Genomic DNA, 16,863 nt, shown 5'->3' with positions numbered 1-16,863 from the left:
ACTCTCTTCTTTTTCGTCGGCATCTGCACAAGTCTGGCATACTTTCGAGTCACGGTGCTCCGGTCAGGGTGTCTCTCCTCGTTACCTTGGATCCTGGCATTGTGTAGGAAGGGCTTCTGGAGGCCTTCACCTTATCGTGATACTCTAGACATGCAGCGAGCTCCCGTTGGGTGCTTGCAGAAGATGTCTTTGCAAGCTCTGATGCTACTGATGGCACTCCTGGTGACTGTCTTCTGCGTATCGAGGCTTGGTGTTACAGGAGGGATCCGTTTCTCCAATTTTTTTCGCTGGACGGTGCCTTCCATCTTGCCGAAGGTGGTGTTTCCGTTTCCCTGGACTATTCCGTTGTTTCTCTTTTCGTTCATGGCAGAAGACTATCCACAGGACTTTGCTGCCCTGCAGTGCCTAAGTGTCTGCCATGTTGTCTTCTGTTTTCTGCACATGCCTACTGAGTTTTGCCGACCGGACCATCTCATTGCGGTCAGGGCTCTGGATGGGCCTCACAGTTTCTAAGGCCACCATAGTGCGATAGATTAAAGAGGTTATGTCCTCGGCTGTGTATCTTCTGGTAGGCCATTGGCTCTGCAGTTCCTTTCTATTCACTCATTGTTGAATTCCTGGGCGGAGTTGGGAGTCTTGGCTCTTGAGGGCATCGGTTGGGTGGCCACTTGGGGGCCTCCTTTCCTACTTTTTTTTGGTATTTTTGATTGGATGTGGCAGTGTGTTAGGTTTTGCGGTATGGTGCCACGGTCTGTCCATGGGGTCTGTGGATTCCCCCCTTTTTTGTAGGTACTGCTTGGCTACATCCCACTAGTTTCTGGATTCATCTGCTGGTGATGATAAGGAAGCAAAAATTATTTTCTTACCTGATAATTTTCTTTCCTTTAATCGCAGCAGATGAATCCAGCATCCCACCCTTTCTGCTGTGTCTTGTTAGGAATTCATAGGTGACTTTTCTTATTCTACATGAATTTAACAACAAATCAAAAAAAAAAAAGACCACAAATATAAGAACACCAAAGACACATGAATAAAACAACTCCTTTGTAGTCGCTTTGGGTGACAGAGGAGATCTTGGTAAGCAATGCTAGGAGACATATGGGGGCTCATTTTCAAAGCATTTAGACTTACAAAGTTCTATGTGTCACTATGGAACTTTGTAAGCCTAAGTGCTTTGAAAATACGCCTCATGGTATTCATGGAATAGAGGACTTTCGCATGGTGCTGCCTGGTGTGTTGTGGGGGCAGCTTGAAGCCTTGCTCGGAGCTCTGCTTTGATAGATGACATATTGACTTCCTGAGGAGCTACACATCCTGTATCACTGTGTTAGTCAGTGATCTCTATCTCCACCAGCTGGTAGATGAGCACAACCCACTAGTTTCTGGATTCATCTGCTACGATTAAAAGAAAGAAAATTATCAGGTAAGAATATCATTTTTCCTTTTCACACTGTACATATTTTAAACCACATTTAAAAGAGATACTTGTAATAGTTTCTTCAGGCCAGGGGAGGAAAATAACCCCCTGTAGATTGTATTTTTAAAAAATATATCTTTAAGTCGTTAAACATCTCATCTCATTCAATATTTACACTGTGCTAGTACTGTTCAGTATTTTGCTTTAACACATTTTCACATTTCTATACTCTTCTCCCCAACCCCCTTTCCAACCCCCTCCTCATTCCCTTCTACACCCTCTTGAGATCCAGTCATCAAGCACCTAAATTTCTTCTTGCTTATCTAAGAGATTCAGTCACTGCCTGAGCCAGACTCCCTCCCAGATGTAGATCTCTTAATTTATTTTAGGGTTCTGACATCTTTAGAAATGCTTCCAATCTATTGCAGCACAGTACTGTCAGTTTTGACATTAAATATACATGTTCCAGCTTAGCACTTTCGATATAGGGGTCACCTCCCCCCTGTTTTCAAAATGCTGCCAGTGTTATTTTACTTGCTCTGGCCATAGCAGCCACCAATTTTTATTGACTCTCCTAAATACATAAATCATATTTTCAACTCTACTGATGTTTATGTTCCATGAACAAAATTGTGAAAGTAATTCTGTAAATTAGTGGTTAGATATATGTCCCACTTACATGTGTCATAGACACCAGTAATTTATAATTATGCACAAAACTAGGCACTGTTGTATAAGATAGGACTTAAGTTTTATATTGAGTGTAACTATAGGGGGCATGGCATATACGTGGGCAGAGCATGGGTGGACCATTGGTGTGTCTCCAAGTGATACACGTAACCTATATAATACTATCGGAAATGTCACTTGGTACACCTAGGCATGCCCATTTACATCTGCCATTGACATGACATAAATGGCCATGCCTAAACTGAGGCACACCTATGCTGACTTACACTAGTATTTTGTAATGGCATCTTGGCACACAGATGCTGTTTATTTATTATTTTATTTATTAGGATTTATTTACTGCCTTTTTGAAGGAATTCACTCAAGGCCTAGAATTAGTGTTTAATGCATATCACGTCTTCAAAGCTGGAACTAGGTTTGTGAGCCCTTGGGCCACTGCCGAGGAGCGGCAGCGGCAGGCAAAACCACCCTACACCAGAGACAGGGCAGAACTCTGACAAACAGTTAGGCTTCACCTGCACATGGCCATCTTTCACCAGGAGTTGAGCCCCTTGCTGCAGGTGGCCGGCAGGACTTATAGGACAGGGCTGGAACAGGATCCCAACAAGACTAAACAGGGACTGAGGGTCAGAGGGGAAAGGAATATACAGGGGCAGCAAGGCAGGGAAAGGATAAGCTAAAGGACAGGATTGAAAGCTGCAACAAAACACTGATTAACAAGACACAGAACTGAAAGCTGCAGAGCAGCCACTAAGACACAAGCAGACAAGGACTAAACACAAAACTATAACCCAGAGACAAGACTAGAAAACAAACCACAACCAATCTAACTACACACAGACTAACTGAAAACAGAGAAGAAGTTCAGGCAAGAACCCACACAAAGCAGAAGTGCAACAAGCACCAACAAACCAGGGCCCAAGGCGAGGCAAAGCAGAAAGGTTTCAAAATGGCTAATAAGCCCATCAGCAGCTGAGGCTCAGCTGCAGCAATCACCAGGCAACTACGGGTGCTGTGTAGGTTCAACCAAAACAAGCAAGTCTGGCAGCCCGGAAGATCCGTACTGGACTGGGCTGAAATCTGGAACGGGTGACAATAACCAGACAGTCCATTGCAGCCACCAGGTCTGGCCACCAGGTGGCGAGAGGACGGAGAGCATGAAACATGGGCACAACCGTGACAATACATGGCATCGGTGCGCCTAAATGGAGGCACAGGTTTATAAAATTACCTCCTATATGCACAAAAAGCAGAGACAAATCCGTAGCTTCACTTTAAGGATTGCTATAAAGTCCATAGATAAAAAGTATCTTCAGATATTGTCCCAATGTGGATAGTTAGAAAAATGCTCCCAGAATATTTATAGAAGATAAAATTATGCCTTACTTGATGATAATTTTCTTTCCTTTAGTCGCAGCTGATGAATCTAGAAACTAGTGGGTTGTATCCATCTACCAGCAGGTAGAGATAGAGAACACTGACGTGAAGGCAGTGACACCTGATGGCCAGCTCCTCCATCAGTTAGTATAGACTCATCACAAAGCAGGAGAGACAAACCAATTGCAGATCCTTCCTCACAAACCCATGACTGCAGCTGAGCAGTTAAGAACAGTATAACATCCACTGAGCAAGATGAAAGTGAAAAAAACATACCTCTTTGTTTTTTTAACCAATCGCACCTGAAAAAGAGCCAAAGACCACCACCCAAATAATCCAGCAACACACTGAATAGCAACAAAAGCGCGCAGCTACAAACAGGGAGAGATCCTGGATTCATCTGCTGTGACTTAAAGAAAGAAAATGATAAGATAAGGCATAATTTTACCTTCCGTAACCTCTACAGCAGATGAATCCAGAAACTGATGGGATGTACCAAAGCATTCCCTAAATAGGGTGGGAAGCTACCGCTCCTCACGACAGAGCCGCCCACTCCAAAACTAGCTTCCATCCGAGCAGCTATATCCATTCTGTAATGCTTTGAAAAAGTATGCCGAGAATCCCAAGTAGCTGCCTGTCAAATCTCCTCCAACAGAAGAACAGCTGTTTCTGCACACGAGGGTGTAGAATGAGCTTGCAATGCCTCTGGCAGGACCCTACCATCCAAGATTGCTTCTTTAAGCCAGCGTGCAATAGTGGCTTTGGATGCCGCACTGTTTCGCCTGGTCCCCGAAAGGACAAAAAGGTGATCTGATCATGAAATAAATAGAATACAGCCCCGTGCGCACTTCTAGAGGGGGCACTGGAATAATTACCCCCGAATCCAACAGAGACTGCAACGTAGCCTCTAAAGCCCCTTCTAATTCCAGGCGCGGGGCTGGACAAATGCATTAGACTGCGCACCTGTGAGAGCACCTTGGCCTTCCTGCAGTGTGGTAAGAAAACTCGACCCTGTAACATGTTGACTAGAACCCATTGGTATTCCAGACTGAGAGGGAACCAGGTGACTTTTTGAAAAGTTGGTCACCCAGCCCAGGGACTGCAAGAGCGCAATGACCTGGTCGCTGGCCAGCCGACTTTCCTTTTCTGGCGAAGCTCGGATAAACCAATTGGCCAGATAAGGATGTACTCTGATCCCTTCCTTTCTCAGAAATGCAGCTACCTGTACCATGACCTTGGAAAACGTCCGAGGCGCAGTGACGAGGTTAAAGGACAGGGCTTGAAACTGAAAAAGATGGTCTAGTACTGCAAGCTGCAGAAACCGCTGGTGCAGAGGCCAAATCATAATATGTAAGTAAGCCTCCTTGATGTCCAGCGCTATTAAATACTCTGGCTGGACCGCAGCAATGATGGACCTCAAGGTTTCCGTGTGGAAATGTTGCGTCTTCAGGAACTGGTTTGACTTTCTGAGATCGATAACAGGACAGAAGGAGCCTCCTTTTCTGGACACCATGAAATAAATGGAATACCGCCACATGCGCACTTCTAGAAGGGGGCACTGGATTAACCGCCCTCATAACCAGCAGAAACTGCAACGTGGCCTCTAATAAGTACTCCTGTTTGGATGCTGTGGCGCAGCAAGACTCTAAGAAAACATCTGCGACAGACAAGCAGAATTCTAATCTGCATCCGTCTCTGACAATATCTAGTACCCACTGGTCTGTGGTTATTTTGATCCACTCATGGTAAAAGAGAGTCAGCCGACCTATGTGATGAACCACAGTGAACCGGCACTCCATAATTGGGAGGCACGTCAATTCATCCCTTGTTGTGCCGTGGTGCCTGAGGTCCTCTTATCGTTCCGAAAGGAGGAGCATTACTGGAATCTAGGGTGCTGGAACGCCATAGTTAATTGACCCAGCCTATACCAACGTGTCTCCCAAAACCAAGGCATCAACAGCCTTGGGCTTATCTTCAGGTAGCCATTGAGATTTGGTGTCCCCTAAATCCTTAGCGATCTTCTCCAAGTCCTCCCCAAACAGCAACTTACCCCGAAAAGGTAACCTAGTGAGATGCTGCTTGGACTCCATATCTGCCTCAGTGGCAAAGCCACAACAAACTTGGGGAACAGCCAAAGTCATTTGTTTGGCTGAGGCATGCATTGGCTGCATATGAAGTACATATAGAGGCCTGGAGAGCCAGGGCAGATACTTTGAAGGAACGCTTCAAAGAAGACTCCGGCCGCTGTCCTGCATATCCTTCAATGCCACGCCACCCTCCACCTGGAGAGTGGTCTTTTGGTGACTGCCATCACCAGGGTATCCACCTTAGGGAGAGAGAACTTGTCCAAGTGGTCCGCACCCACTGGGTATAGCTTAGCCATGGCTTTAGCCACCTTGAGGCTGCCATCAGGATCGGACCACTGAGCAGTAATCAGTCCTTGCATGCCTTATGAACTGGGAACGCTTTAGCTGGTCGTCGGGTACTCGCCCTCTTCAAATTCACCACAGGACCCACAGTAGTATCTGGATCTGAAATTTTTAACACCTCCAAGGCACTAGTAATAAGGAGATGGCAACTCATTTCTATGAAAAATACGGGCAGCTGTGGGGTCATCTGGTTCTTCTAGAAGGATCTCTCCCTCGTCCACATCATCCAGCCTAGAAGGCCACACCGAGCCCTCAGAAAATGGAGCAAACAATGTCAAGGGGGACATGGGCCCCAAATGAGCCCACTTCAGACAAAGGGTGCTTGGCGCTGGTGGGAGCACTAGGACGGGGACAAGCCCACTAGAGTGCCCCCTAGTATTAATGAGTTATGCGTGCAGTTGCATGTGTAGTTACAGAATAATATCACACATGCAGCTTAATTATTTAATTGGCCCTTGATTGGTGCTTAGTTTATGATATCTATAATTGGTCTTAACTAGCACTAATTGGCACAAATGTACAGTTACTTGCATGAGTTATGACCCGTTTCTATAAAATGCGCATGTAAATTGTCTAGCATGTAATGCACAAGGGCTGCTCATGTGTGGGGGGGGGGGGGGGGGATATGGATGTGCCATGGGTGTTTTAAACATTTTAGTACGCACTTTATGGAGTCATGCGCTAAGTGCCACGTTTAGGCATTCATTTACATCTGCCATAGATATGGTGTAAATGGTTGTGCCTAAATATTGAGACGTAAATTGCTGACTTACACTAATATTCTATAATGGCAATTACCCACCTAATTTCCATTATAGAATTCATGCTTAGTGCATAAAATTTAGATGCCTATCTTTAGTGACCTATCTAGAACTGACCCCTATATGGACATAATGCCATTCATACTCAACAGACAATATTTTCAAAATTCTCTCAAACTTAGAAAAGTTTAAAAAGAATTACCAGTACATGCTGTCTGAGAGAGAAATTTATAGCATCCAGAATGAAGAGAGTTCTTTAAGCCACTCTTTAACAACATCTGCTGGTCAGTATAGAGTGCATTTGCCAGCCTCCAAAGGGAGTCATAGTCTATGCTGTTCAGCCATGGACTATAGCTGCAAAGGACAGGTTGGGATAGAGAGAAAAACTGAAAGTCAAAATCCTAGTTGCTCCGAATGAAGGATCATATTGTCTGAAACGCTGTAGAAGCCAGAAAGCTCAGTACTGAACAGTGGAGAAGGTGCTAGACAATACAAGTTAATCCTCACATTATGTCATTTTCTTCTAGGTCTCCATCTTTGCTCGGCCATCTAGTTCTTTCCATCTACCAGCTGACCCATCTGTTCCTATTGTAATGGTGGGTCCAGGAACAGGAATCGCACCCTTTGTTGGCTTTCTGCAGCATAGGTATGAATCCTATACTGTATGTATGCTACAGCTACCAAGTTTTTTTTGTTTGTTTTTTTTAATTTTGAGAAGTCTTTATTGAAAACTGGAAACCACAGCACAAGCACACAGAGAACGTCATGTGGACACAAATTAGCAACACAAACAGCAAATGCAAAAGGCAGCAATCATGTACAGCAAAAGGTTGTGTCAGCAAGCAATAAAAGAACATAAAGCCAGAACTTCTATCAATTTTCAAAGTTTTTCATCAAAATATACCACAACCCAACCCCACCCTCCCATCAAACAAAAAGTAATCCAGACAAGAACAAACTCCCATGAACTATTTAACAAGAACAGTGCTGCAGAAAGGTGTCCCAAATCGCCTCCCATTTAGCAAGGGTGTGGTGACGAGAAGCCCAGAGTTTTTCTATCTCACAAATGTGCCATAGTTTATTCAGCTAGTTAACCAAAAAAGGAACAGTAGGATTTTTTCCATGAGCTGCCAGGTTTACACACGCTGCACACATAGCATGCCTTACCAGTTAAGCCTGCGATTTAGCAAGTCCAGGAGTCTTTCAAGGAAATAAAAAGAAAATTGGAGACCACTGGATTGGCCGGGCCAACCAAATTTGGAGCTGATGTTGAATAGCTTTCCAGTAAGCCCGAGCCTAAACACAGGACCACTAAAGATGACCCATGGTACCAGGCTCTCCACAACCCTCTAACAGAGAGGAGAGACAACGGGAAACATATGATGAAGACGTACAGGAGTAAGGTACCATCTATACAAAACTTTTACAGCATTCTCTTTAAACGGGACGGAGATTGAAACCTTCAGGAATGCTTTCTCCATGACAGTCCAGTCATCATCCCCAAGGGTAATCCCTGACTCCCTGTCCCACTGATGATGGTGCAAAAGATGGGGGGATGAGCACACACCCATTGATATTTATATAAGCAGGAAAATAAGCCCCTCGTCCCCCTCGAATCCTCACAGAAATCCTCAAGAAAGGAATCTTCACAAAGTCCCTGAGCCCAGACTGCAGCAGAAGATGAAAAATGCCAAAGCTGAGTATATACATATATTTCATGCCAAAGTTTCAAAAGTTATAAAATCGTCATCATCAAACAACTAAGCCAAAGGAAGCATAGAAATTGAATGGCAAATGTCTATTGGCAACTTACGAAGTTTACAAAAAAACAAAAAAGGTGCGAACCAACAGCAGCTTGCTCCAACTGCACCCATAGTTTATGAGGATGTGCCTGGAACCATTCAAGAGCAGCCCTAGCCTGGGCCGCCTTATAGTACCAAAAAAAGCATTAAGGACCCCAACCCCCCTCTTTCTCTGATCCCAATAATGGAAGGAATGGGGCAACTGAGGATGTTTATTTTGCCAAATGAATCAACCAGTGCTGCAGACCAGAAAGAAAGCCTTGGAATAAATGAAGAAGAACCTGAAATAGATACATCAAACGAGGTAAATATTCATTTTCAAGGTAGTAATCTGTCCAAACCAAGACAGGTCTGCATGGTCCCAATGTTCCAGATCTTTATATAATTATTTCACCAGAGAAGAATAATTCGCTGAAAACAGAGAAATCAGGTGTCAAAAGAACCCCTAGAGGCATATTTTCAAAGCACTTAGCCTCTCAAAGTTCCATAGAAACCTATGGAACTTAGCCTCCCAAAGTGCTTTGAAAATATGCCTCCTAGATACTTGATCCTACGCTGAATGCACTGGAATGGGAATGAATATTGAAGAGAGTCCAAAACAGATGGAGGAACCCCAAGAGCTATAGCTTCCGTCTTTTGCACATTGATTTTAAACTCAGAGACCGAAGAATAGTCAGCCATAAGACGCATCAGGTTAGGAAATGAGGTCAATGGCCTGGTCAAGGAGAGAAGGACATCGTCAGAAAACAAGGACAACTTATATTCTTGATCACCAACCCAGAGACCAGAAATATTAGGGTCAGATAGAACAGCCACAGCAAGAGGCTCCATAACCAAAGCAAAAAACATTGGAGACAGAGACAGAGGACAAACCTGACGAGTTCCCCTAGACAAGGGGAACATTGCCAAGTTGCCCTATTGATACAGACGCAAGCTCGAAGAGAAGCATAAAGAGCTTGAATCCAACCATGAGAGCCAGGTCCAAGTCCAAATCAATCCAGAACTTTGTCCAAAAATGTCCAATGTACTCTGTCTGGAGTGGCCTAGTGGTTAGGGTGGTGGACTTTGGTCCTGGGGAACTGAGTTCGATTCCCACTTCAGGCACAGGAAGCTCCTCGTGACTATGGGCAAGTCACTTAACCCTCCATTGCCCCATGTAAGCCGCATTGAGCCTTCCATGAGTGGGAAAGCGCGGGGTACAAATGTAACAAAAAAAAATGCTTTCTCGGCATCAAGACTGAGAAGGCAGAGCGAAAGATTGTCCCACTGAGCATAATAAAGCAAGTTAGCCAAACGTTTTACGTCTGAATTAAGAACAGAAATAGGATGATAAGAAGCACATTCTGATTTATCTCTTCCTGGCTTCGGAATAACCGCCATCTATGCCTCCATCATAGACAGAGGCAGGGCCTCCCTGGCAAAGACATCATTAAGGAGGGCAGCCAGCAAAATGGCCAAATCCCCAGCAAACAGCTTATAGAAACATTAGGTAAACCATCCAGACCCAGAGATTTACCTGCCGGAAGGTCTTTGATAACCTTATGAACCTCATTTGCAGTAATAGGGCTCTACAAACTCGTGCGTTGCACCTCAGTCAAACCAGAAAGGGGATGAGCAGACAAATATGCGTCCATTGCCTCGGGGGAAAGAGAGGAATCAGCTGTATAAAGAGATTGATAAACTTCTTGAAAACGCTGACAAATCATAGAAGATTTAGTCTGTAAGTGAACTCTACCATCCCCCGCTTTAGTAATGGTATGGTCACCCATTGTTGCCTCAGTTTGAAGGCCAAGGACCGGCCCAGTTTGCTACTGTAGGAATAGTGAGTGCAATTGTTTCCTACGTAAAAATTGATCAGAGTATGTACTATCTAAACGCAGATGAGTAGCCTGTAACTCCCGCAGAATGGAAACTGAGCCAGATGACTTATGAGACTCTTCCAAATGACTAAGATGAGAGACACACTTAAGCACCTCAGCCCGCTGAGATCGAGCCCGCTGACTAGACTTCTGCAAAAAATACCTCCAGGTTACAACCTTTAGGGTGTCCCACACTACACCCAAAGAAGGGCCCAAATTCAAATTATTATCCAAATATTCATGGAGGAAGGTTCTATACCCAGCTAAGATTTCTTCATCTTGCAACTAACTCGTGTTCTTGCAACAAACTCGTCCTATCTTGAAGAGAAGGGATACAAGCTCTAACCGGCATGTGATCTGAGAGAAATATACCCGATGTTGAATGACCAACCCCCTGCAGCCAGTTGTATTTCCACCAAAATATGATCAATACGAGAATAGGACAAATTTGAATGAGAGATAAAGTATAGCCCCAATCTGTAGGATGAAATAAGTGCCACAAATTACAGAGACCAAGGTCACGGGTAAAGTTGTCCAGGGCACAGGAGAGCTTAAAAATCAGAGCTAACAGGGACCCCCGATCAATCAAGAGCTAGGTGAAACGTGGCATTAAATTCCCCCCCCCCCCCAACAATTAATTGACCATAAAGACATGAATGAAAAACAAGTTACCATGAGTGAAACACTGGACAGAGCTTATCGAAAAAATGGTCCTGGGCCTCGTTAGGTGCATAAATGGATGCTAAAGTAACAGCAAAATTATCCAGCAATAAGTTTAAAATCAAGTATTGCCCATCAGGATCTCTTTTAAGCTTCTAAGCTTGTACCTGAAGAGAGGTGTGAAGCAGGATTGCAACACCCTTCACCCCCATCCCTGCTTCTTAGAAGCATCGCCAGCAGAGGCACAATAAATATGAGGATACCAGGGATGATAAAGGAATCTCTCATGATCTGCCTCAAGTGGGTATCCTGCAAAAACACCACAAGGATTGGAGAGCAAAATCTCCTTAAATAACCTTTGATGCTTTTGAATCAAATTCAAGCCTTTAATATTGCAAGTCATAACCTTTAAATCAGCACACATACAGTAGCAAGTATAACAGTTGTGCGAACATCAAACAACATTTTTCAAGCCCCCACCTGAACTGAAAAAATATCCCCCTGAAAGCCCCCAGTCACTGCCCCTTCCTCCCATCCAACACCAAACATCCTCCCAGACTTCTAAGTGGAAAGTAAAGGACTGGACCCGCAGCATCAAACATCCCACCCAAATCCCCCCACACTCACAACACCCCCACCCCTTGATAGCTCAAGTCTAATCCCAAAATACAACTACGCAAACTCTCTTGCATTTATATCCTATAAACAAGGCAGCAATTCTGCAAAAGGAATAAAAGTCAAAGACAAGAATGGTATCAAAAACCAAAAGTTTACATATACAAGGAGCCAACAGGAGAAGCAGAAAGTCCCAGGTCAAAGCTACTTCTGTACCCAATTCAAACAGGAGAAGTTGCCTTCTTAGATCTATGGGAGACACGCTGCCATTTTTGGTGCTTGACCAGAGTAGCTGGAGCAACAAAAACAGGTGGTAAAGTTGTGGTCATAAGCCAACATCATGTAAAATCTTCAACGCCTCAGCAAGCTTGTGGGCCCCAGAATAATTTCCCACTAACAGCAAAACACAGAGAAAAGGGGAAGGCCAACAGGAAGCAATGTTTTCTTTAGCCAATGTCACCAAAACAAGCTTCATTGTGTGTCTCTGTGAAAGCATGTATTGAGACAAGTCCTGATATACAGTAATTATAGTCCAAATGAGAAAGCTGACAATCCTGCTGCAGCAAATTTAGCAAACCGGACAACAATATCCGGAGGCCAGTTATCAGCTGGCTAACTCAAGGCTCGATGCGCTCTTCGCCAGTCCCGGGCTCCGCTCCCAGCAGTTGCTCACATAACACATGCACAATAACAGGGACATCCTCCGAAGCTCCGGACTCTGGAACCCCTCAAAAACATAGGCTCTTCCGACACCCCCGATTCTCCAAGTTGTCTAATTTATACTGGAGCTCCCCATACTGCGTCATGGTCTGGAGGAGGTGGGAATCAGCTGTTGTCAGTTGCAGAGTGCACCTCCATTTGAACCTCCAAATCTTCCACTTGACCGTCCTAGTGTTAGGCATGCCCAAGTCCCGCCTTCGACACGCCCCCAGGAACTTTGGTCATCCCTGCGACGGAAAGCAGTTGGGGTCGCCCAAAATCGGCTTTTCATTATACCGATTTGGGCGACCCTGTGAGAAGGACGCCCATCTTGCGATTTGTGTTGAAAGATGGGCGTCCTTCTCTTTCGAAAATAAGCCTGTTTGTTGACTTCGTTCCCTTTGGGGTCTTCTAAGTTTTTCCATGTTACATACTCTTATCCAAGCTTTTCTCATTTCCTGTATAGATTACTGCAACTCAGTTTATGCTTATTATTACCAAGCACCAGTTGAAACGTCTACAATCCTTACAAAATATGGCTGCTCACTTCTTATATTGTGCCAAAAGATATGACCATGTCACTCCTTTATTATGTTCTTTGCATTGGTTACCTATTGAATTTCATAGACAATTTAAGATCCTTTGGCTTTTCAGGCCTATCACTTGGAAATTCCTTCCTATTTATTAGATATAGTCATTCCTTATACTCCGACATGGTTGTTGGATTCGTTAGATGGTCAATGACTTACTCTTCCTCCATTAAAGAAGGCCCATTATTAAAGTAATCAATTGCATTCTTTTATCTGGCTCCAAGGCTGTGGAATGAGTTACCAAAATAGGTTAGATCAGAACCCTCTTTTTAAAATTTCAAATCCTGTTTAAAAACATACTTTTATGAACTGGCCTATGGGTCAGTGAATTCATGAATTCTCTTTGAGTTGGTAGGTCTTGAAGGCTAGAACATACACTGCTTGATAGTTTTCTTGCTTTCTATATCTTGTCCCTAAACCTTCTTTATCCACCCTGTCCAGAGTAACTATGTTAACTGTCCTATCTATGAAATGGCTTTCCTTTTCTAAACTGTGTAAATCTTTTTATCTAATTGCAAACCACTTGGATCAGATTCTGGCAGGCGATATATCAATTGCTTGAAGAAATATAAAACATAAACATGAAATATCTCTCTGTCTAGAACTCAGTTCACACGTATCCACTTTCCCTTTCCTTCTCTACATATAAAGCTTTATGATAATCTGAATAGCCACCAGTATTAGTGTGACTGATACCTGATCATCTGGCTTCCGAGGTGCAAGGTATAACCTGCTGGATAGACTTATCTACATGAGACCTGCATTTTCATTAGGAGGTGCAAAGCAAGAACATCATTTACCCACACACACAACCCGAATTTGTAAATGAGAAACTACCCATGTAGAATCCCTTTGAAAAGTAACTATTAAGAATACTCCTAGGAGGGCTTTTCAGCATTGCTTCCATAATTTCTTTGTAAGCAGAGGTAGCTACAAGAACAAAATAAAGAGAATGACTCCCTTGATCTGTTGTCTAAAGCCTTGGCTGAAACGAAAACCTTTTTAAAAATCTGTGCAAGGCTTTGAGAAGGTGTAAAACCTAGGTGGGATACCTTTCCTCACAAACATGTACTCCCTTTTTGAGATGGGAAATAGACATGTAGATTTTTTGACTTTCCCAAACTACAGCCCTCAAAATCTCTTTGTGGTGTGGGTTAGAGAGTGACACGGTAATCATTACCGCGGTAATACGGTTACTGTGGTAATTACCACGGTAATAACAAATTTTTTAAAAATATGCAGTACTACCACAGTAACAGTAAGGCATTATGTGGTAGTGCTGCGGGAACTGGGACTGCTTTTAACTTTATCCCTGCGGTAATGAGGATAAAGATCTGGCCACCCAGCTCTGCCCCACCCGCCCCCTGAGCCTACCTTAATTCTCTCTGGTGGTATATGGCTTCTTCAGGGCAGGAAAGAAGCCCAGTCTTTCCTGCCTGTTGCCACTTCTCTGCCCAATACAGGCCACCTCTTGAAAATGGCTGCCGATAGTTCAAGCGGAAGCCTTGCAAGGCCACCACTTGAAGTCTTGTCATCCATTTTAAATAAGCGGCAGTATTGGGCTGGAAAGATTGGGTGAGGGGATGGAGTTGGAAAGTCTGCTTGACTGTAGGGATGGGTTGGGAACTGGAAAAAGAGGGAGGGAATGGGGATGGATTTTTGTCCCTGCGTCACTCTCTAGAGTGGATCTTCGCATGTAAATAGAGGCTTTCTATAATTGCTATTTACACAAAGAGATGCTCCTAAAATAAGGATCATTATAAATTGCTTTTAACCATATTTAAGTTTTCTCTCCCTGTTGGAGATTTTTGGTGTTTGGTTTTGTGTGTACTCCTGTGCAGAATCTTACGCCTCTTATTTTGTGCACAGTTTAATTAAATGCACATGTGGATATGCTTGTTAGGATGAGATATCCCTGCTGCTTGGAAACTTTGCATCACTGGTATTGCAGGAAATTGAATTTCCATGCCCAGTGACACATAATGCTAATATTGTGATAGCTTGGGTTAAAACTTTTTCAATGCTTGTAAACTGTAGTAATAAAATATGAGATGATAGTAGTAGTTTTGGCCCAGATTGAAGAGTCTTTCTAGGTTAGAAAACAGTGATTGTGTGCTTTCTACATCACTATAGAAATGGTAGTTTAATTTAGATATAGTTATATAAAAAGCAGCTAAATTAAATATCTGTGAATTATTTTCAGTGCTGTGGAGTCATTAACAAAGCCCAAGTTCAATATATGTTACAAAAACATTATAGCAGTTAGTAATTTTAGATTATAATCTTTGGTTTTTCTATAATTCCTCTTTTACATGGACTTTACAGTCTGTAGTTTATAGATTATAGCAAAGTATACATGGCATACAGATCAGCAAAAAAAACAAGCAATTCACCCAGACACAAAATAGCAGAAATTCTTCAGACTGATAAAACTGACCCTGAAAATCAGGCATTTGTTGTTAATCAACTATTTCAGTCAACATTATTTAAACCCCAGCAGTTAGTGTATGTATGTGTGTCGGGGGGGGGGGGGGGGGGGGGGGTTACAGTTTAAGCATTGGCTATGGGTTTTACATTATTTAGGTATATTCAGTGCTGATGTATGTTTAGTCAGCAACACAGATTATACATATGATTGCTGAGCTATATGTACAGTGATGATAATCAGCCACTATGCATATAGTTAAGCAGTTTAATTTAGGATAGCCTCTATACTGGCCTAAATTAAACAGCTTAGCTATACATGTAGCAGCTGAATATCATTATCTGTGTAGTTGGGCAGAATGACCACGCTCTATCCTTACTTCACCCTAGCATTATTCAGATGATATAGTGCCACTGAAAAATTACACATAGGACGTACATTTATGGGTCAATTCTATAACTTGGCACAAAGATATAGGTGCCACAATGAGGCCCACATAGCATCAATTTTATAATGGCTTCAGAGCATGTCTAAGTTGCTATAGAATACTAACTCAAAGCCAGGTTGGCGTGGCGAAATTTAGGTGTGCCCATTTATGACAGATCATTGGCTGGCGTAAGTAGGCGTGCCTAAGTGCACTGTGCAACTGATAGTATTCTATAAGTTGTGGATGTCGCTTGGTGACATGCCCATGGCACACCCATGCTCCACCCAACTGTACACCGCCCTTGCATTTACGCACTAAGAAACTTTAATGTTGAACAAATGGGGAGACAAGATGACGACGTGAAGTGAAGGCGGTCAAGCAGCCCCGCTCCTAACCTTCACTCTTTGATTCGTAAGGAAATTTTCCTACTTACCTATGCCTAAAAGGAGGGGTAAGCAGCACGTTGGCCCCACTATGCCTGCGATTCCCGTGGTTGGACCTATGGACCGCTTTACTGCGCCTGGACTTTTTTGGGGCTGGACTCCTCGTTGCTGGAGGGAGCGGTGGGAGGTAACCGCTCCCCCGGCTTACTACTGCTACTACTATTTAGCATTTCTATAGCGCTACAAGGCGTACGCAGCGCTGCACAAACATAGAAGAAAGACAGTCCCTGCTCAAAGAGCTTACAATCCATACCGGACAGCCCGATACCACCTCCCAGGCCTTGACAGATTCTGACTTTGACTCTGGTACCGGCCCCACAGCCTTCCTTGACCGACTCTAGAGGACAGCATTCAAGCCATTCTTCCAGGCCTTCTGGAAGGGCTGCTGCATCAGCCTGCCTTGGTACCGGGGGTGCCTGCGCCCTCAGTACTGTCGATGGAAGCGGCAGCTGACTCCGTGCCTGTGGTGAGGTCCCCGATACTGGTACTGCTTGCGGCATAGGCCTTGGCTGCCACCCAGGTCGACTCCCTGTCGACGTCGTTTGAGGGAGATTCATCGCCGCCGGCATGGGAGTCAACTTCTCATCATCTCCATAGAGGACATGGTTCCTCGGTGTCGAGACGACCCGGTTTCGGACTGTAGTTCGGGAACTCTTGTTCAATACCGAG

The 16,863-nt window shown here is 43.9% G+C and overlaps 1 protein-coding gene across 3 annotated transcripts in view; it reads left to right on the top strand.

Annotated features, from left to right (window-relative positions):
• The window catches only part of MTRR (5-methyltetrahydrofolate-homocysteine methyltransferase reductase), a 122,412-nt gene that overhangs the window by 87,521 nt on the left and 18,028 nt on the right, over positions 1 to 16,863 (top strand). For all 3 annotated transcript variants that reach the window (XM_030205383.1, XM_030205365.1, XM_030205373.1), the window contains exon 13: positions 7,202 to 7,320. In XM_030205383.1, coding sequence (XP_030061243.1) covers positions 7,202 to 7,320 — 119 coding nt within the window. The remainder of the gene's footprint in view (positions 1 to 7,201; positions 7,321 to 16,863) is intronic.

Source organism: Microcaecilia unicolor, chromosome 1 (genome assembly GCF_901765095.1).
Source record: "Microcaecilia unicolor chromosome 1, aMicUni1.1, whole genome shotgun sequence".
Lineage (NCBI taxonomy): Eukaryota > Metazoa > Chordata > Amphibia > Gymnophiona > Siphonopidae > Microcaecilia > Microcaecilia unicolor.
This window is presented reverse-complemented; position numbering and strand designations above follow the sequence as displayed.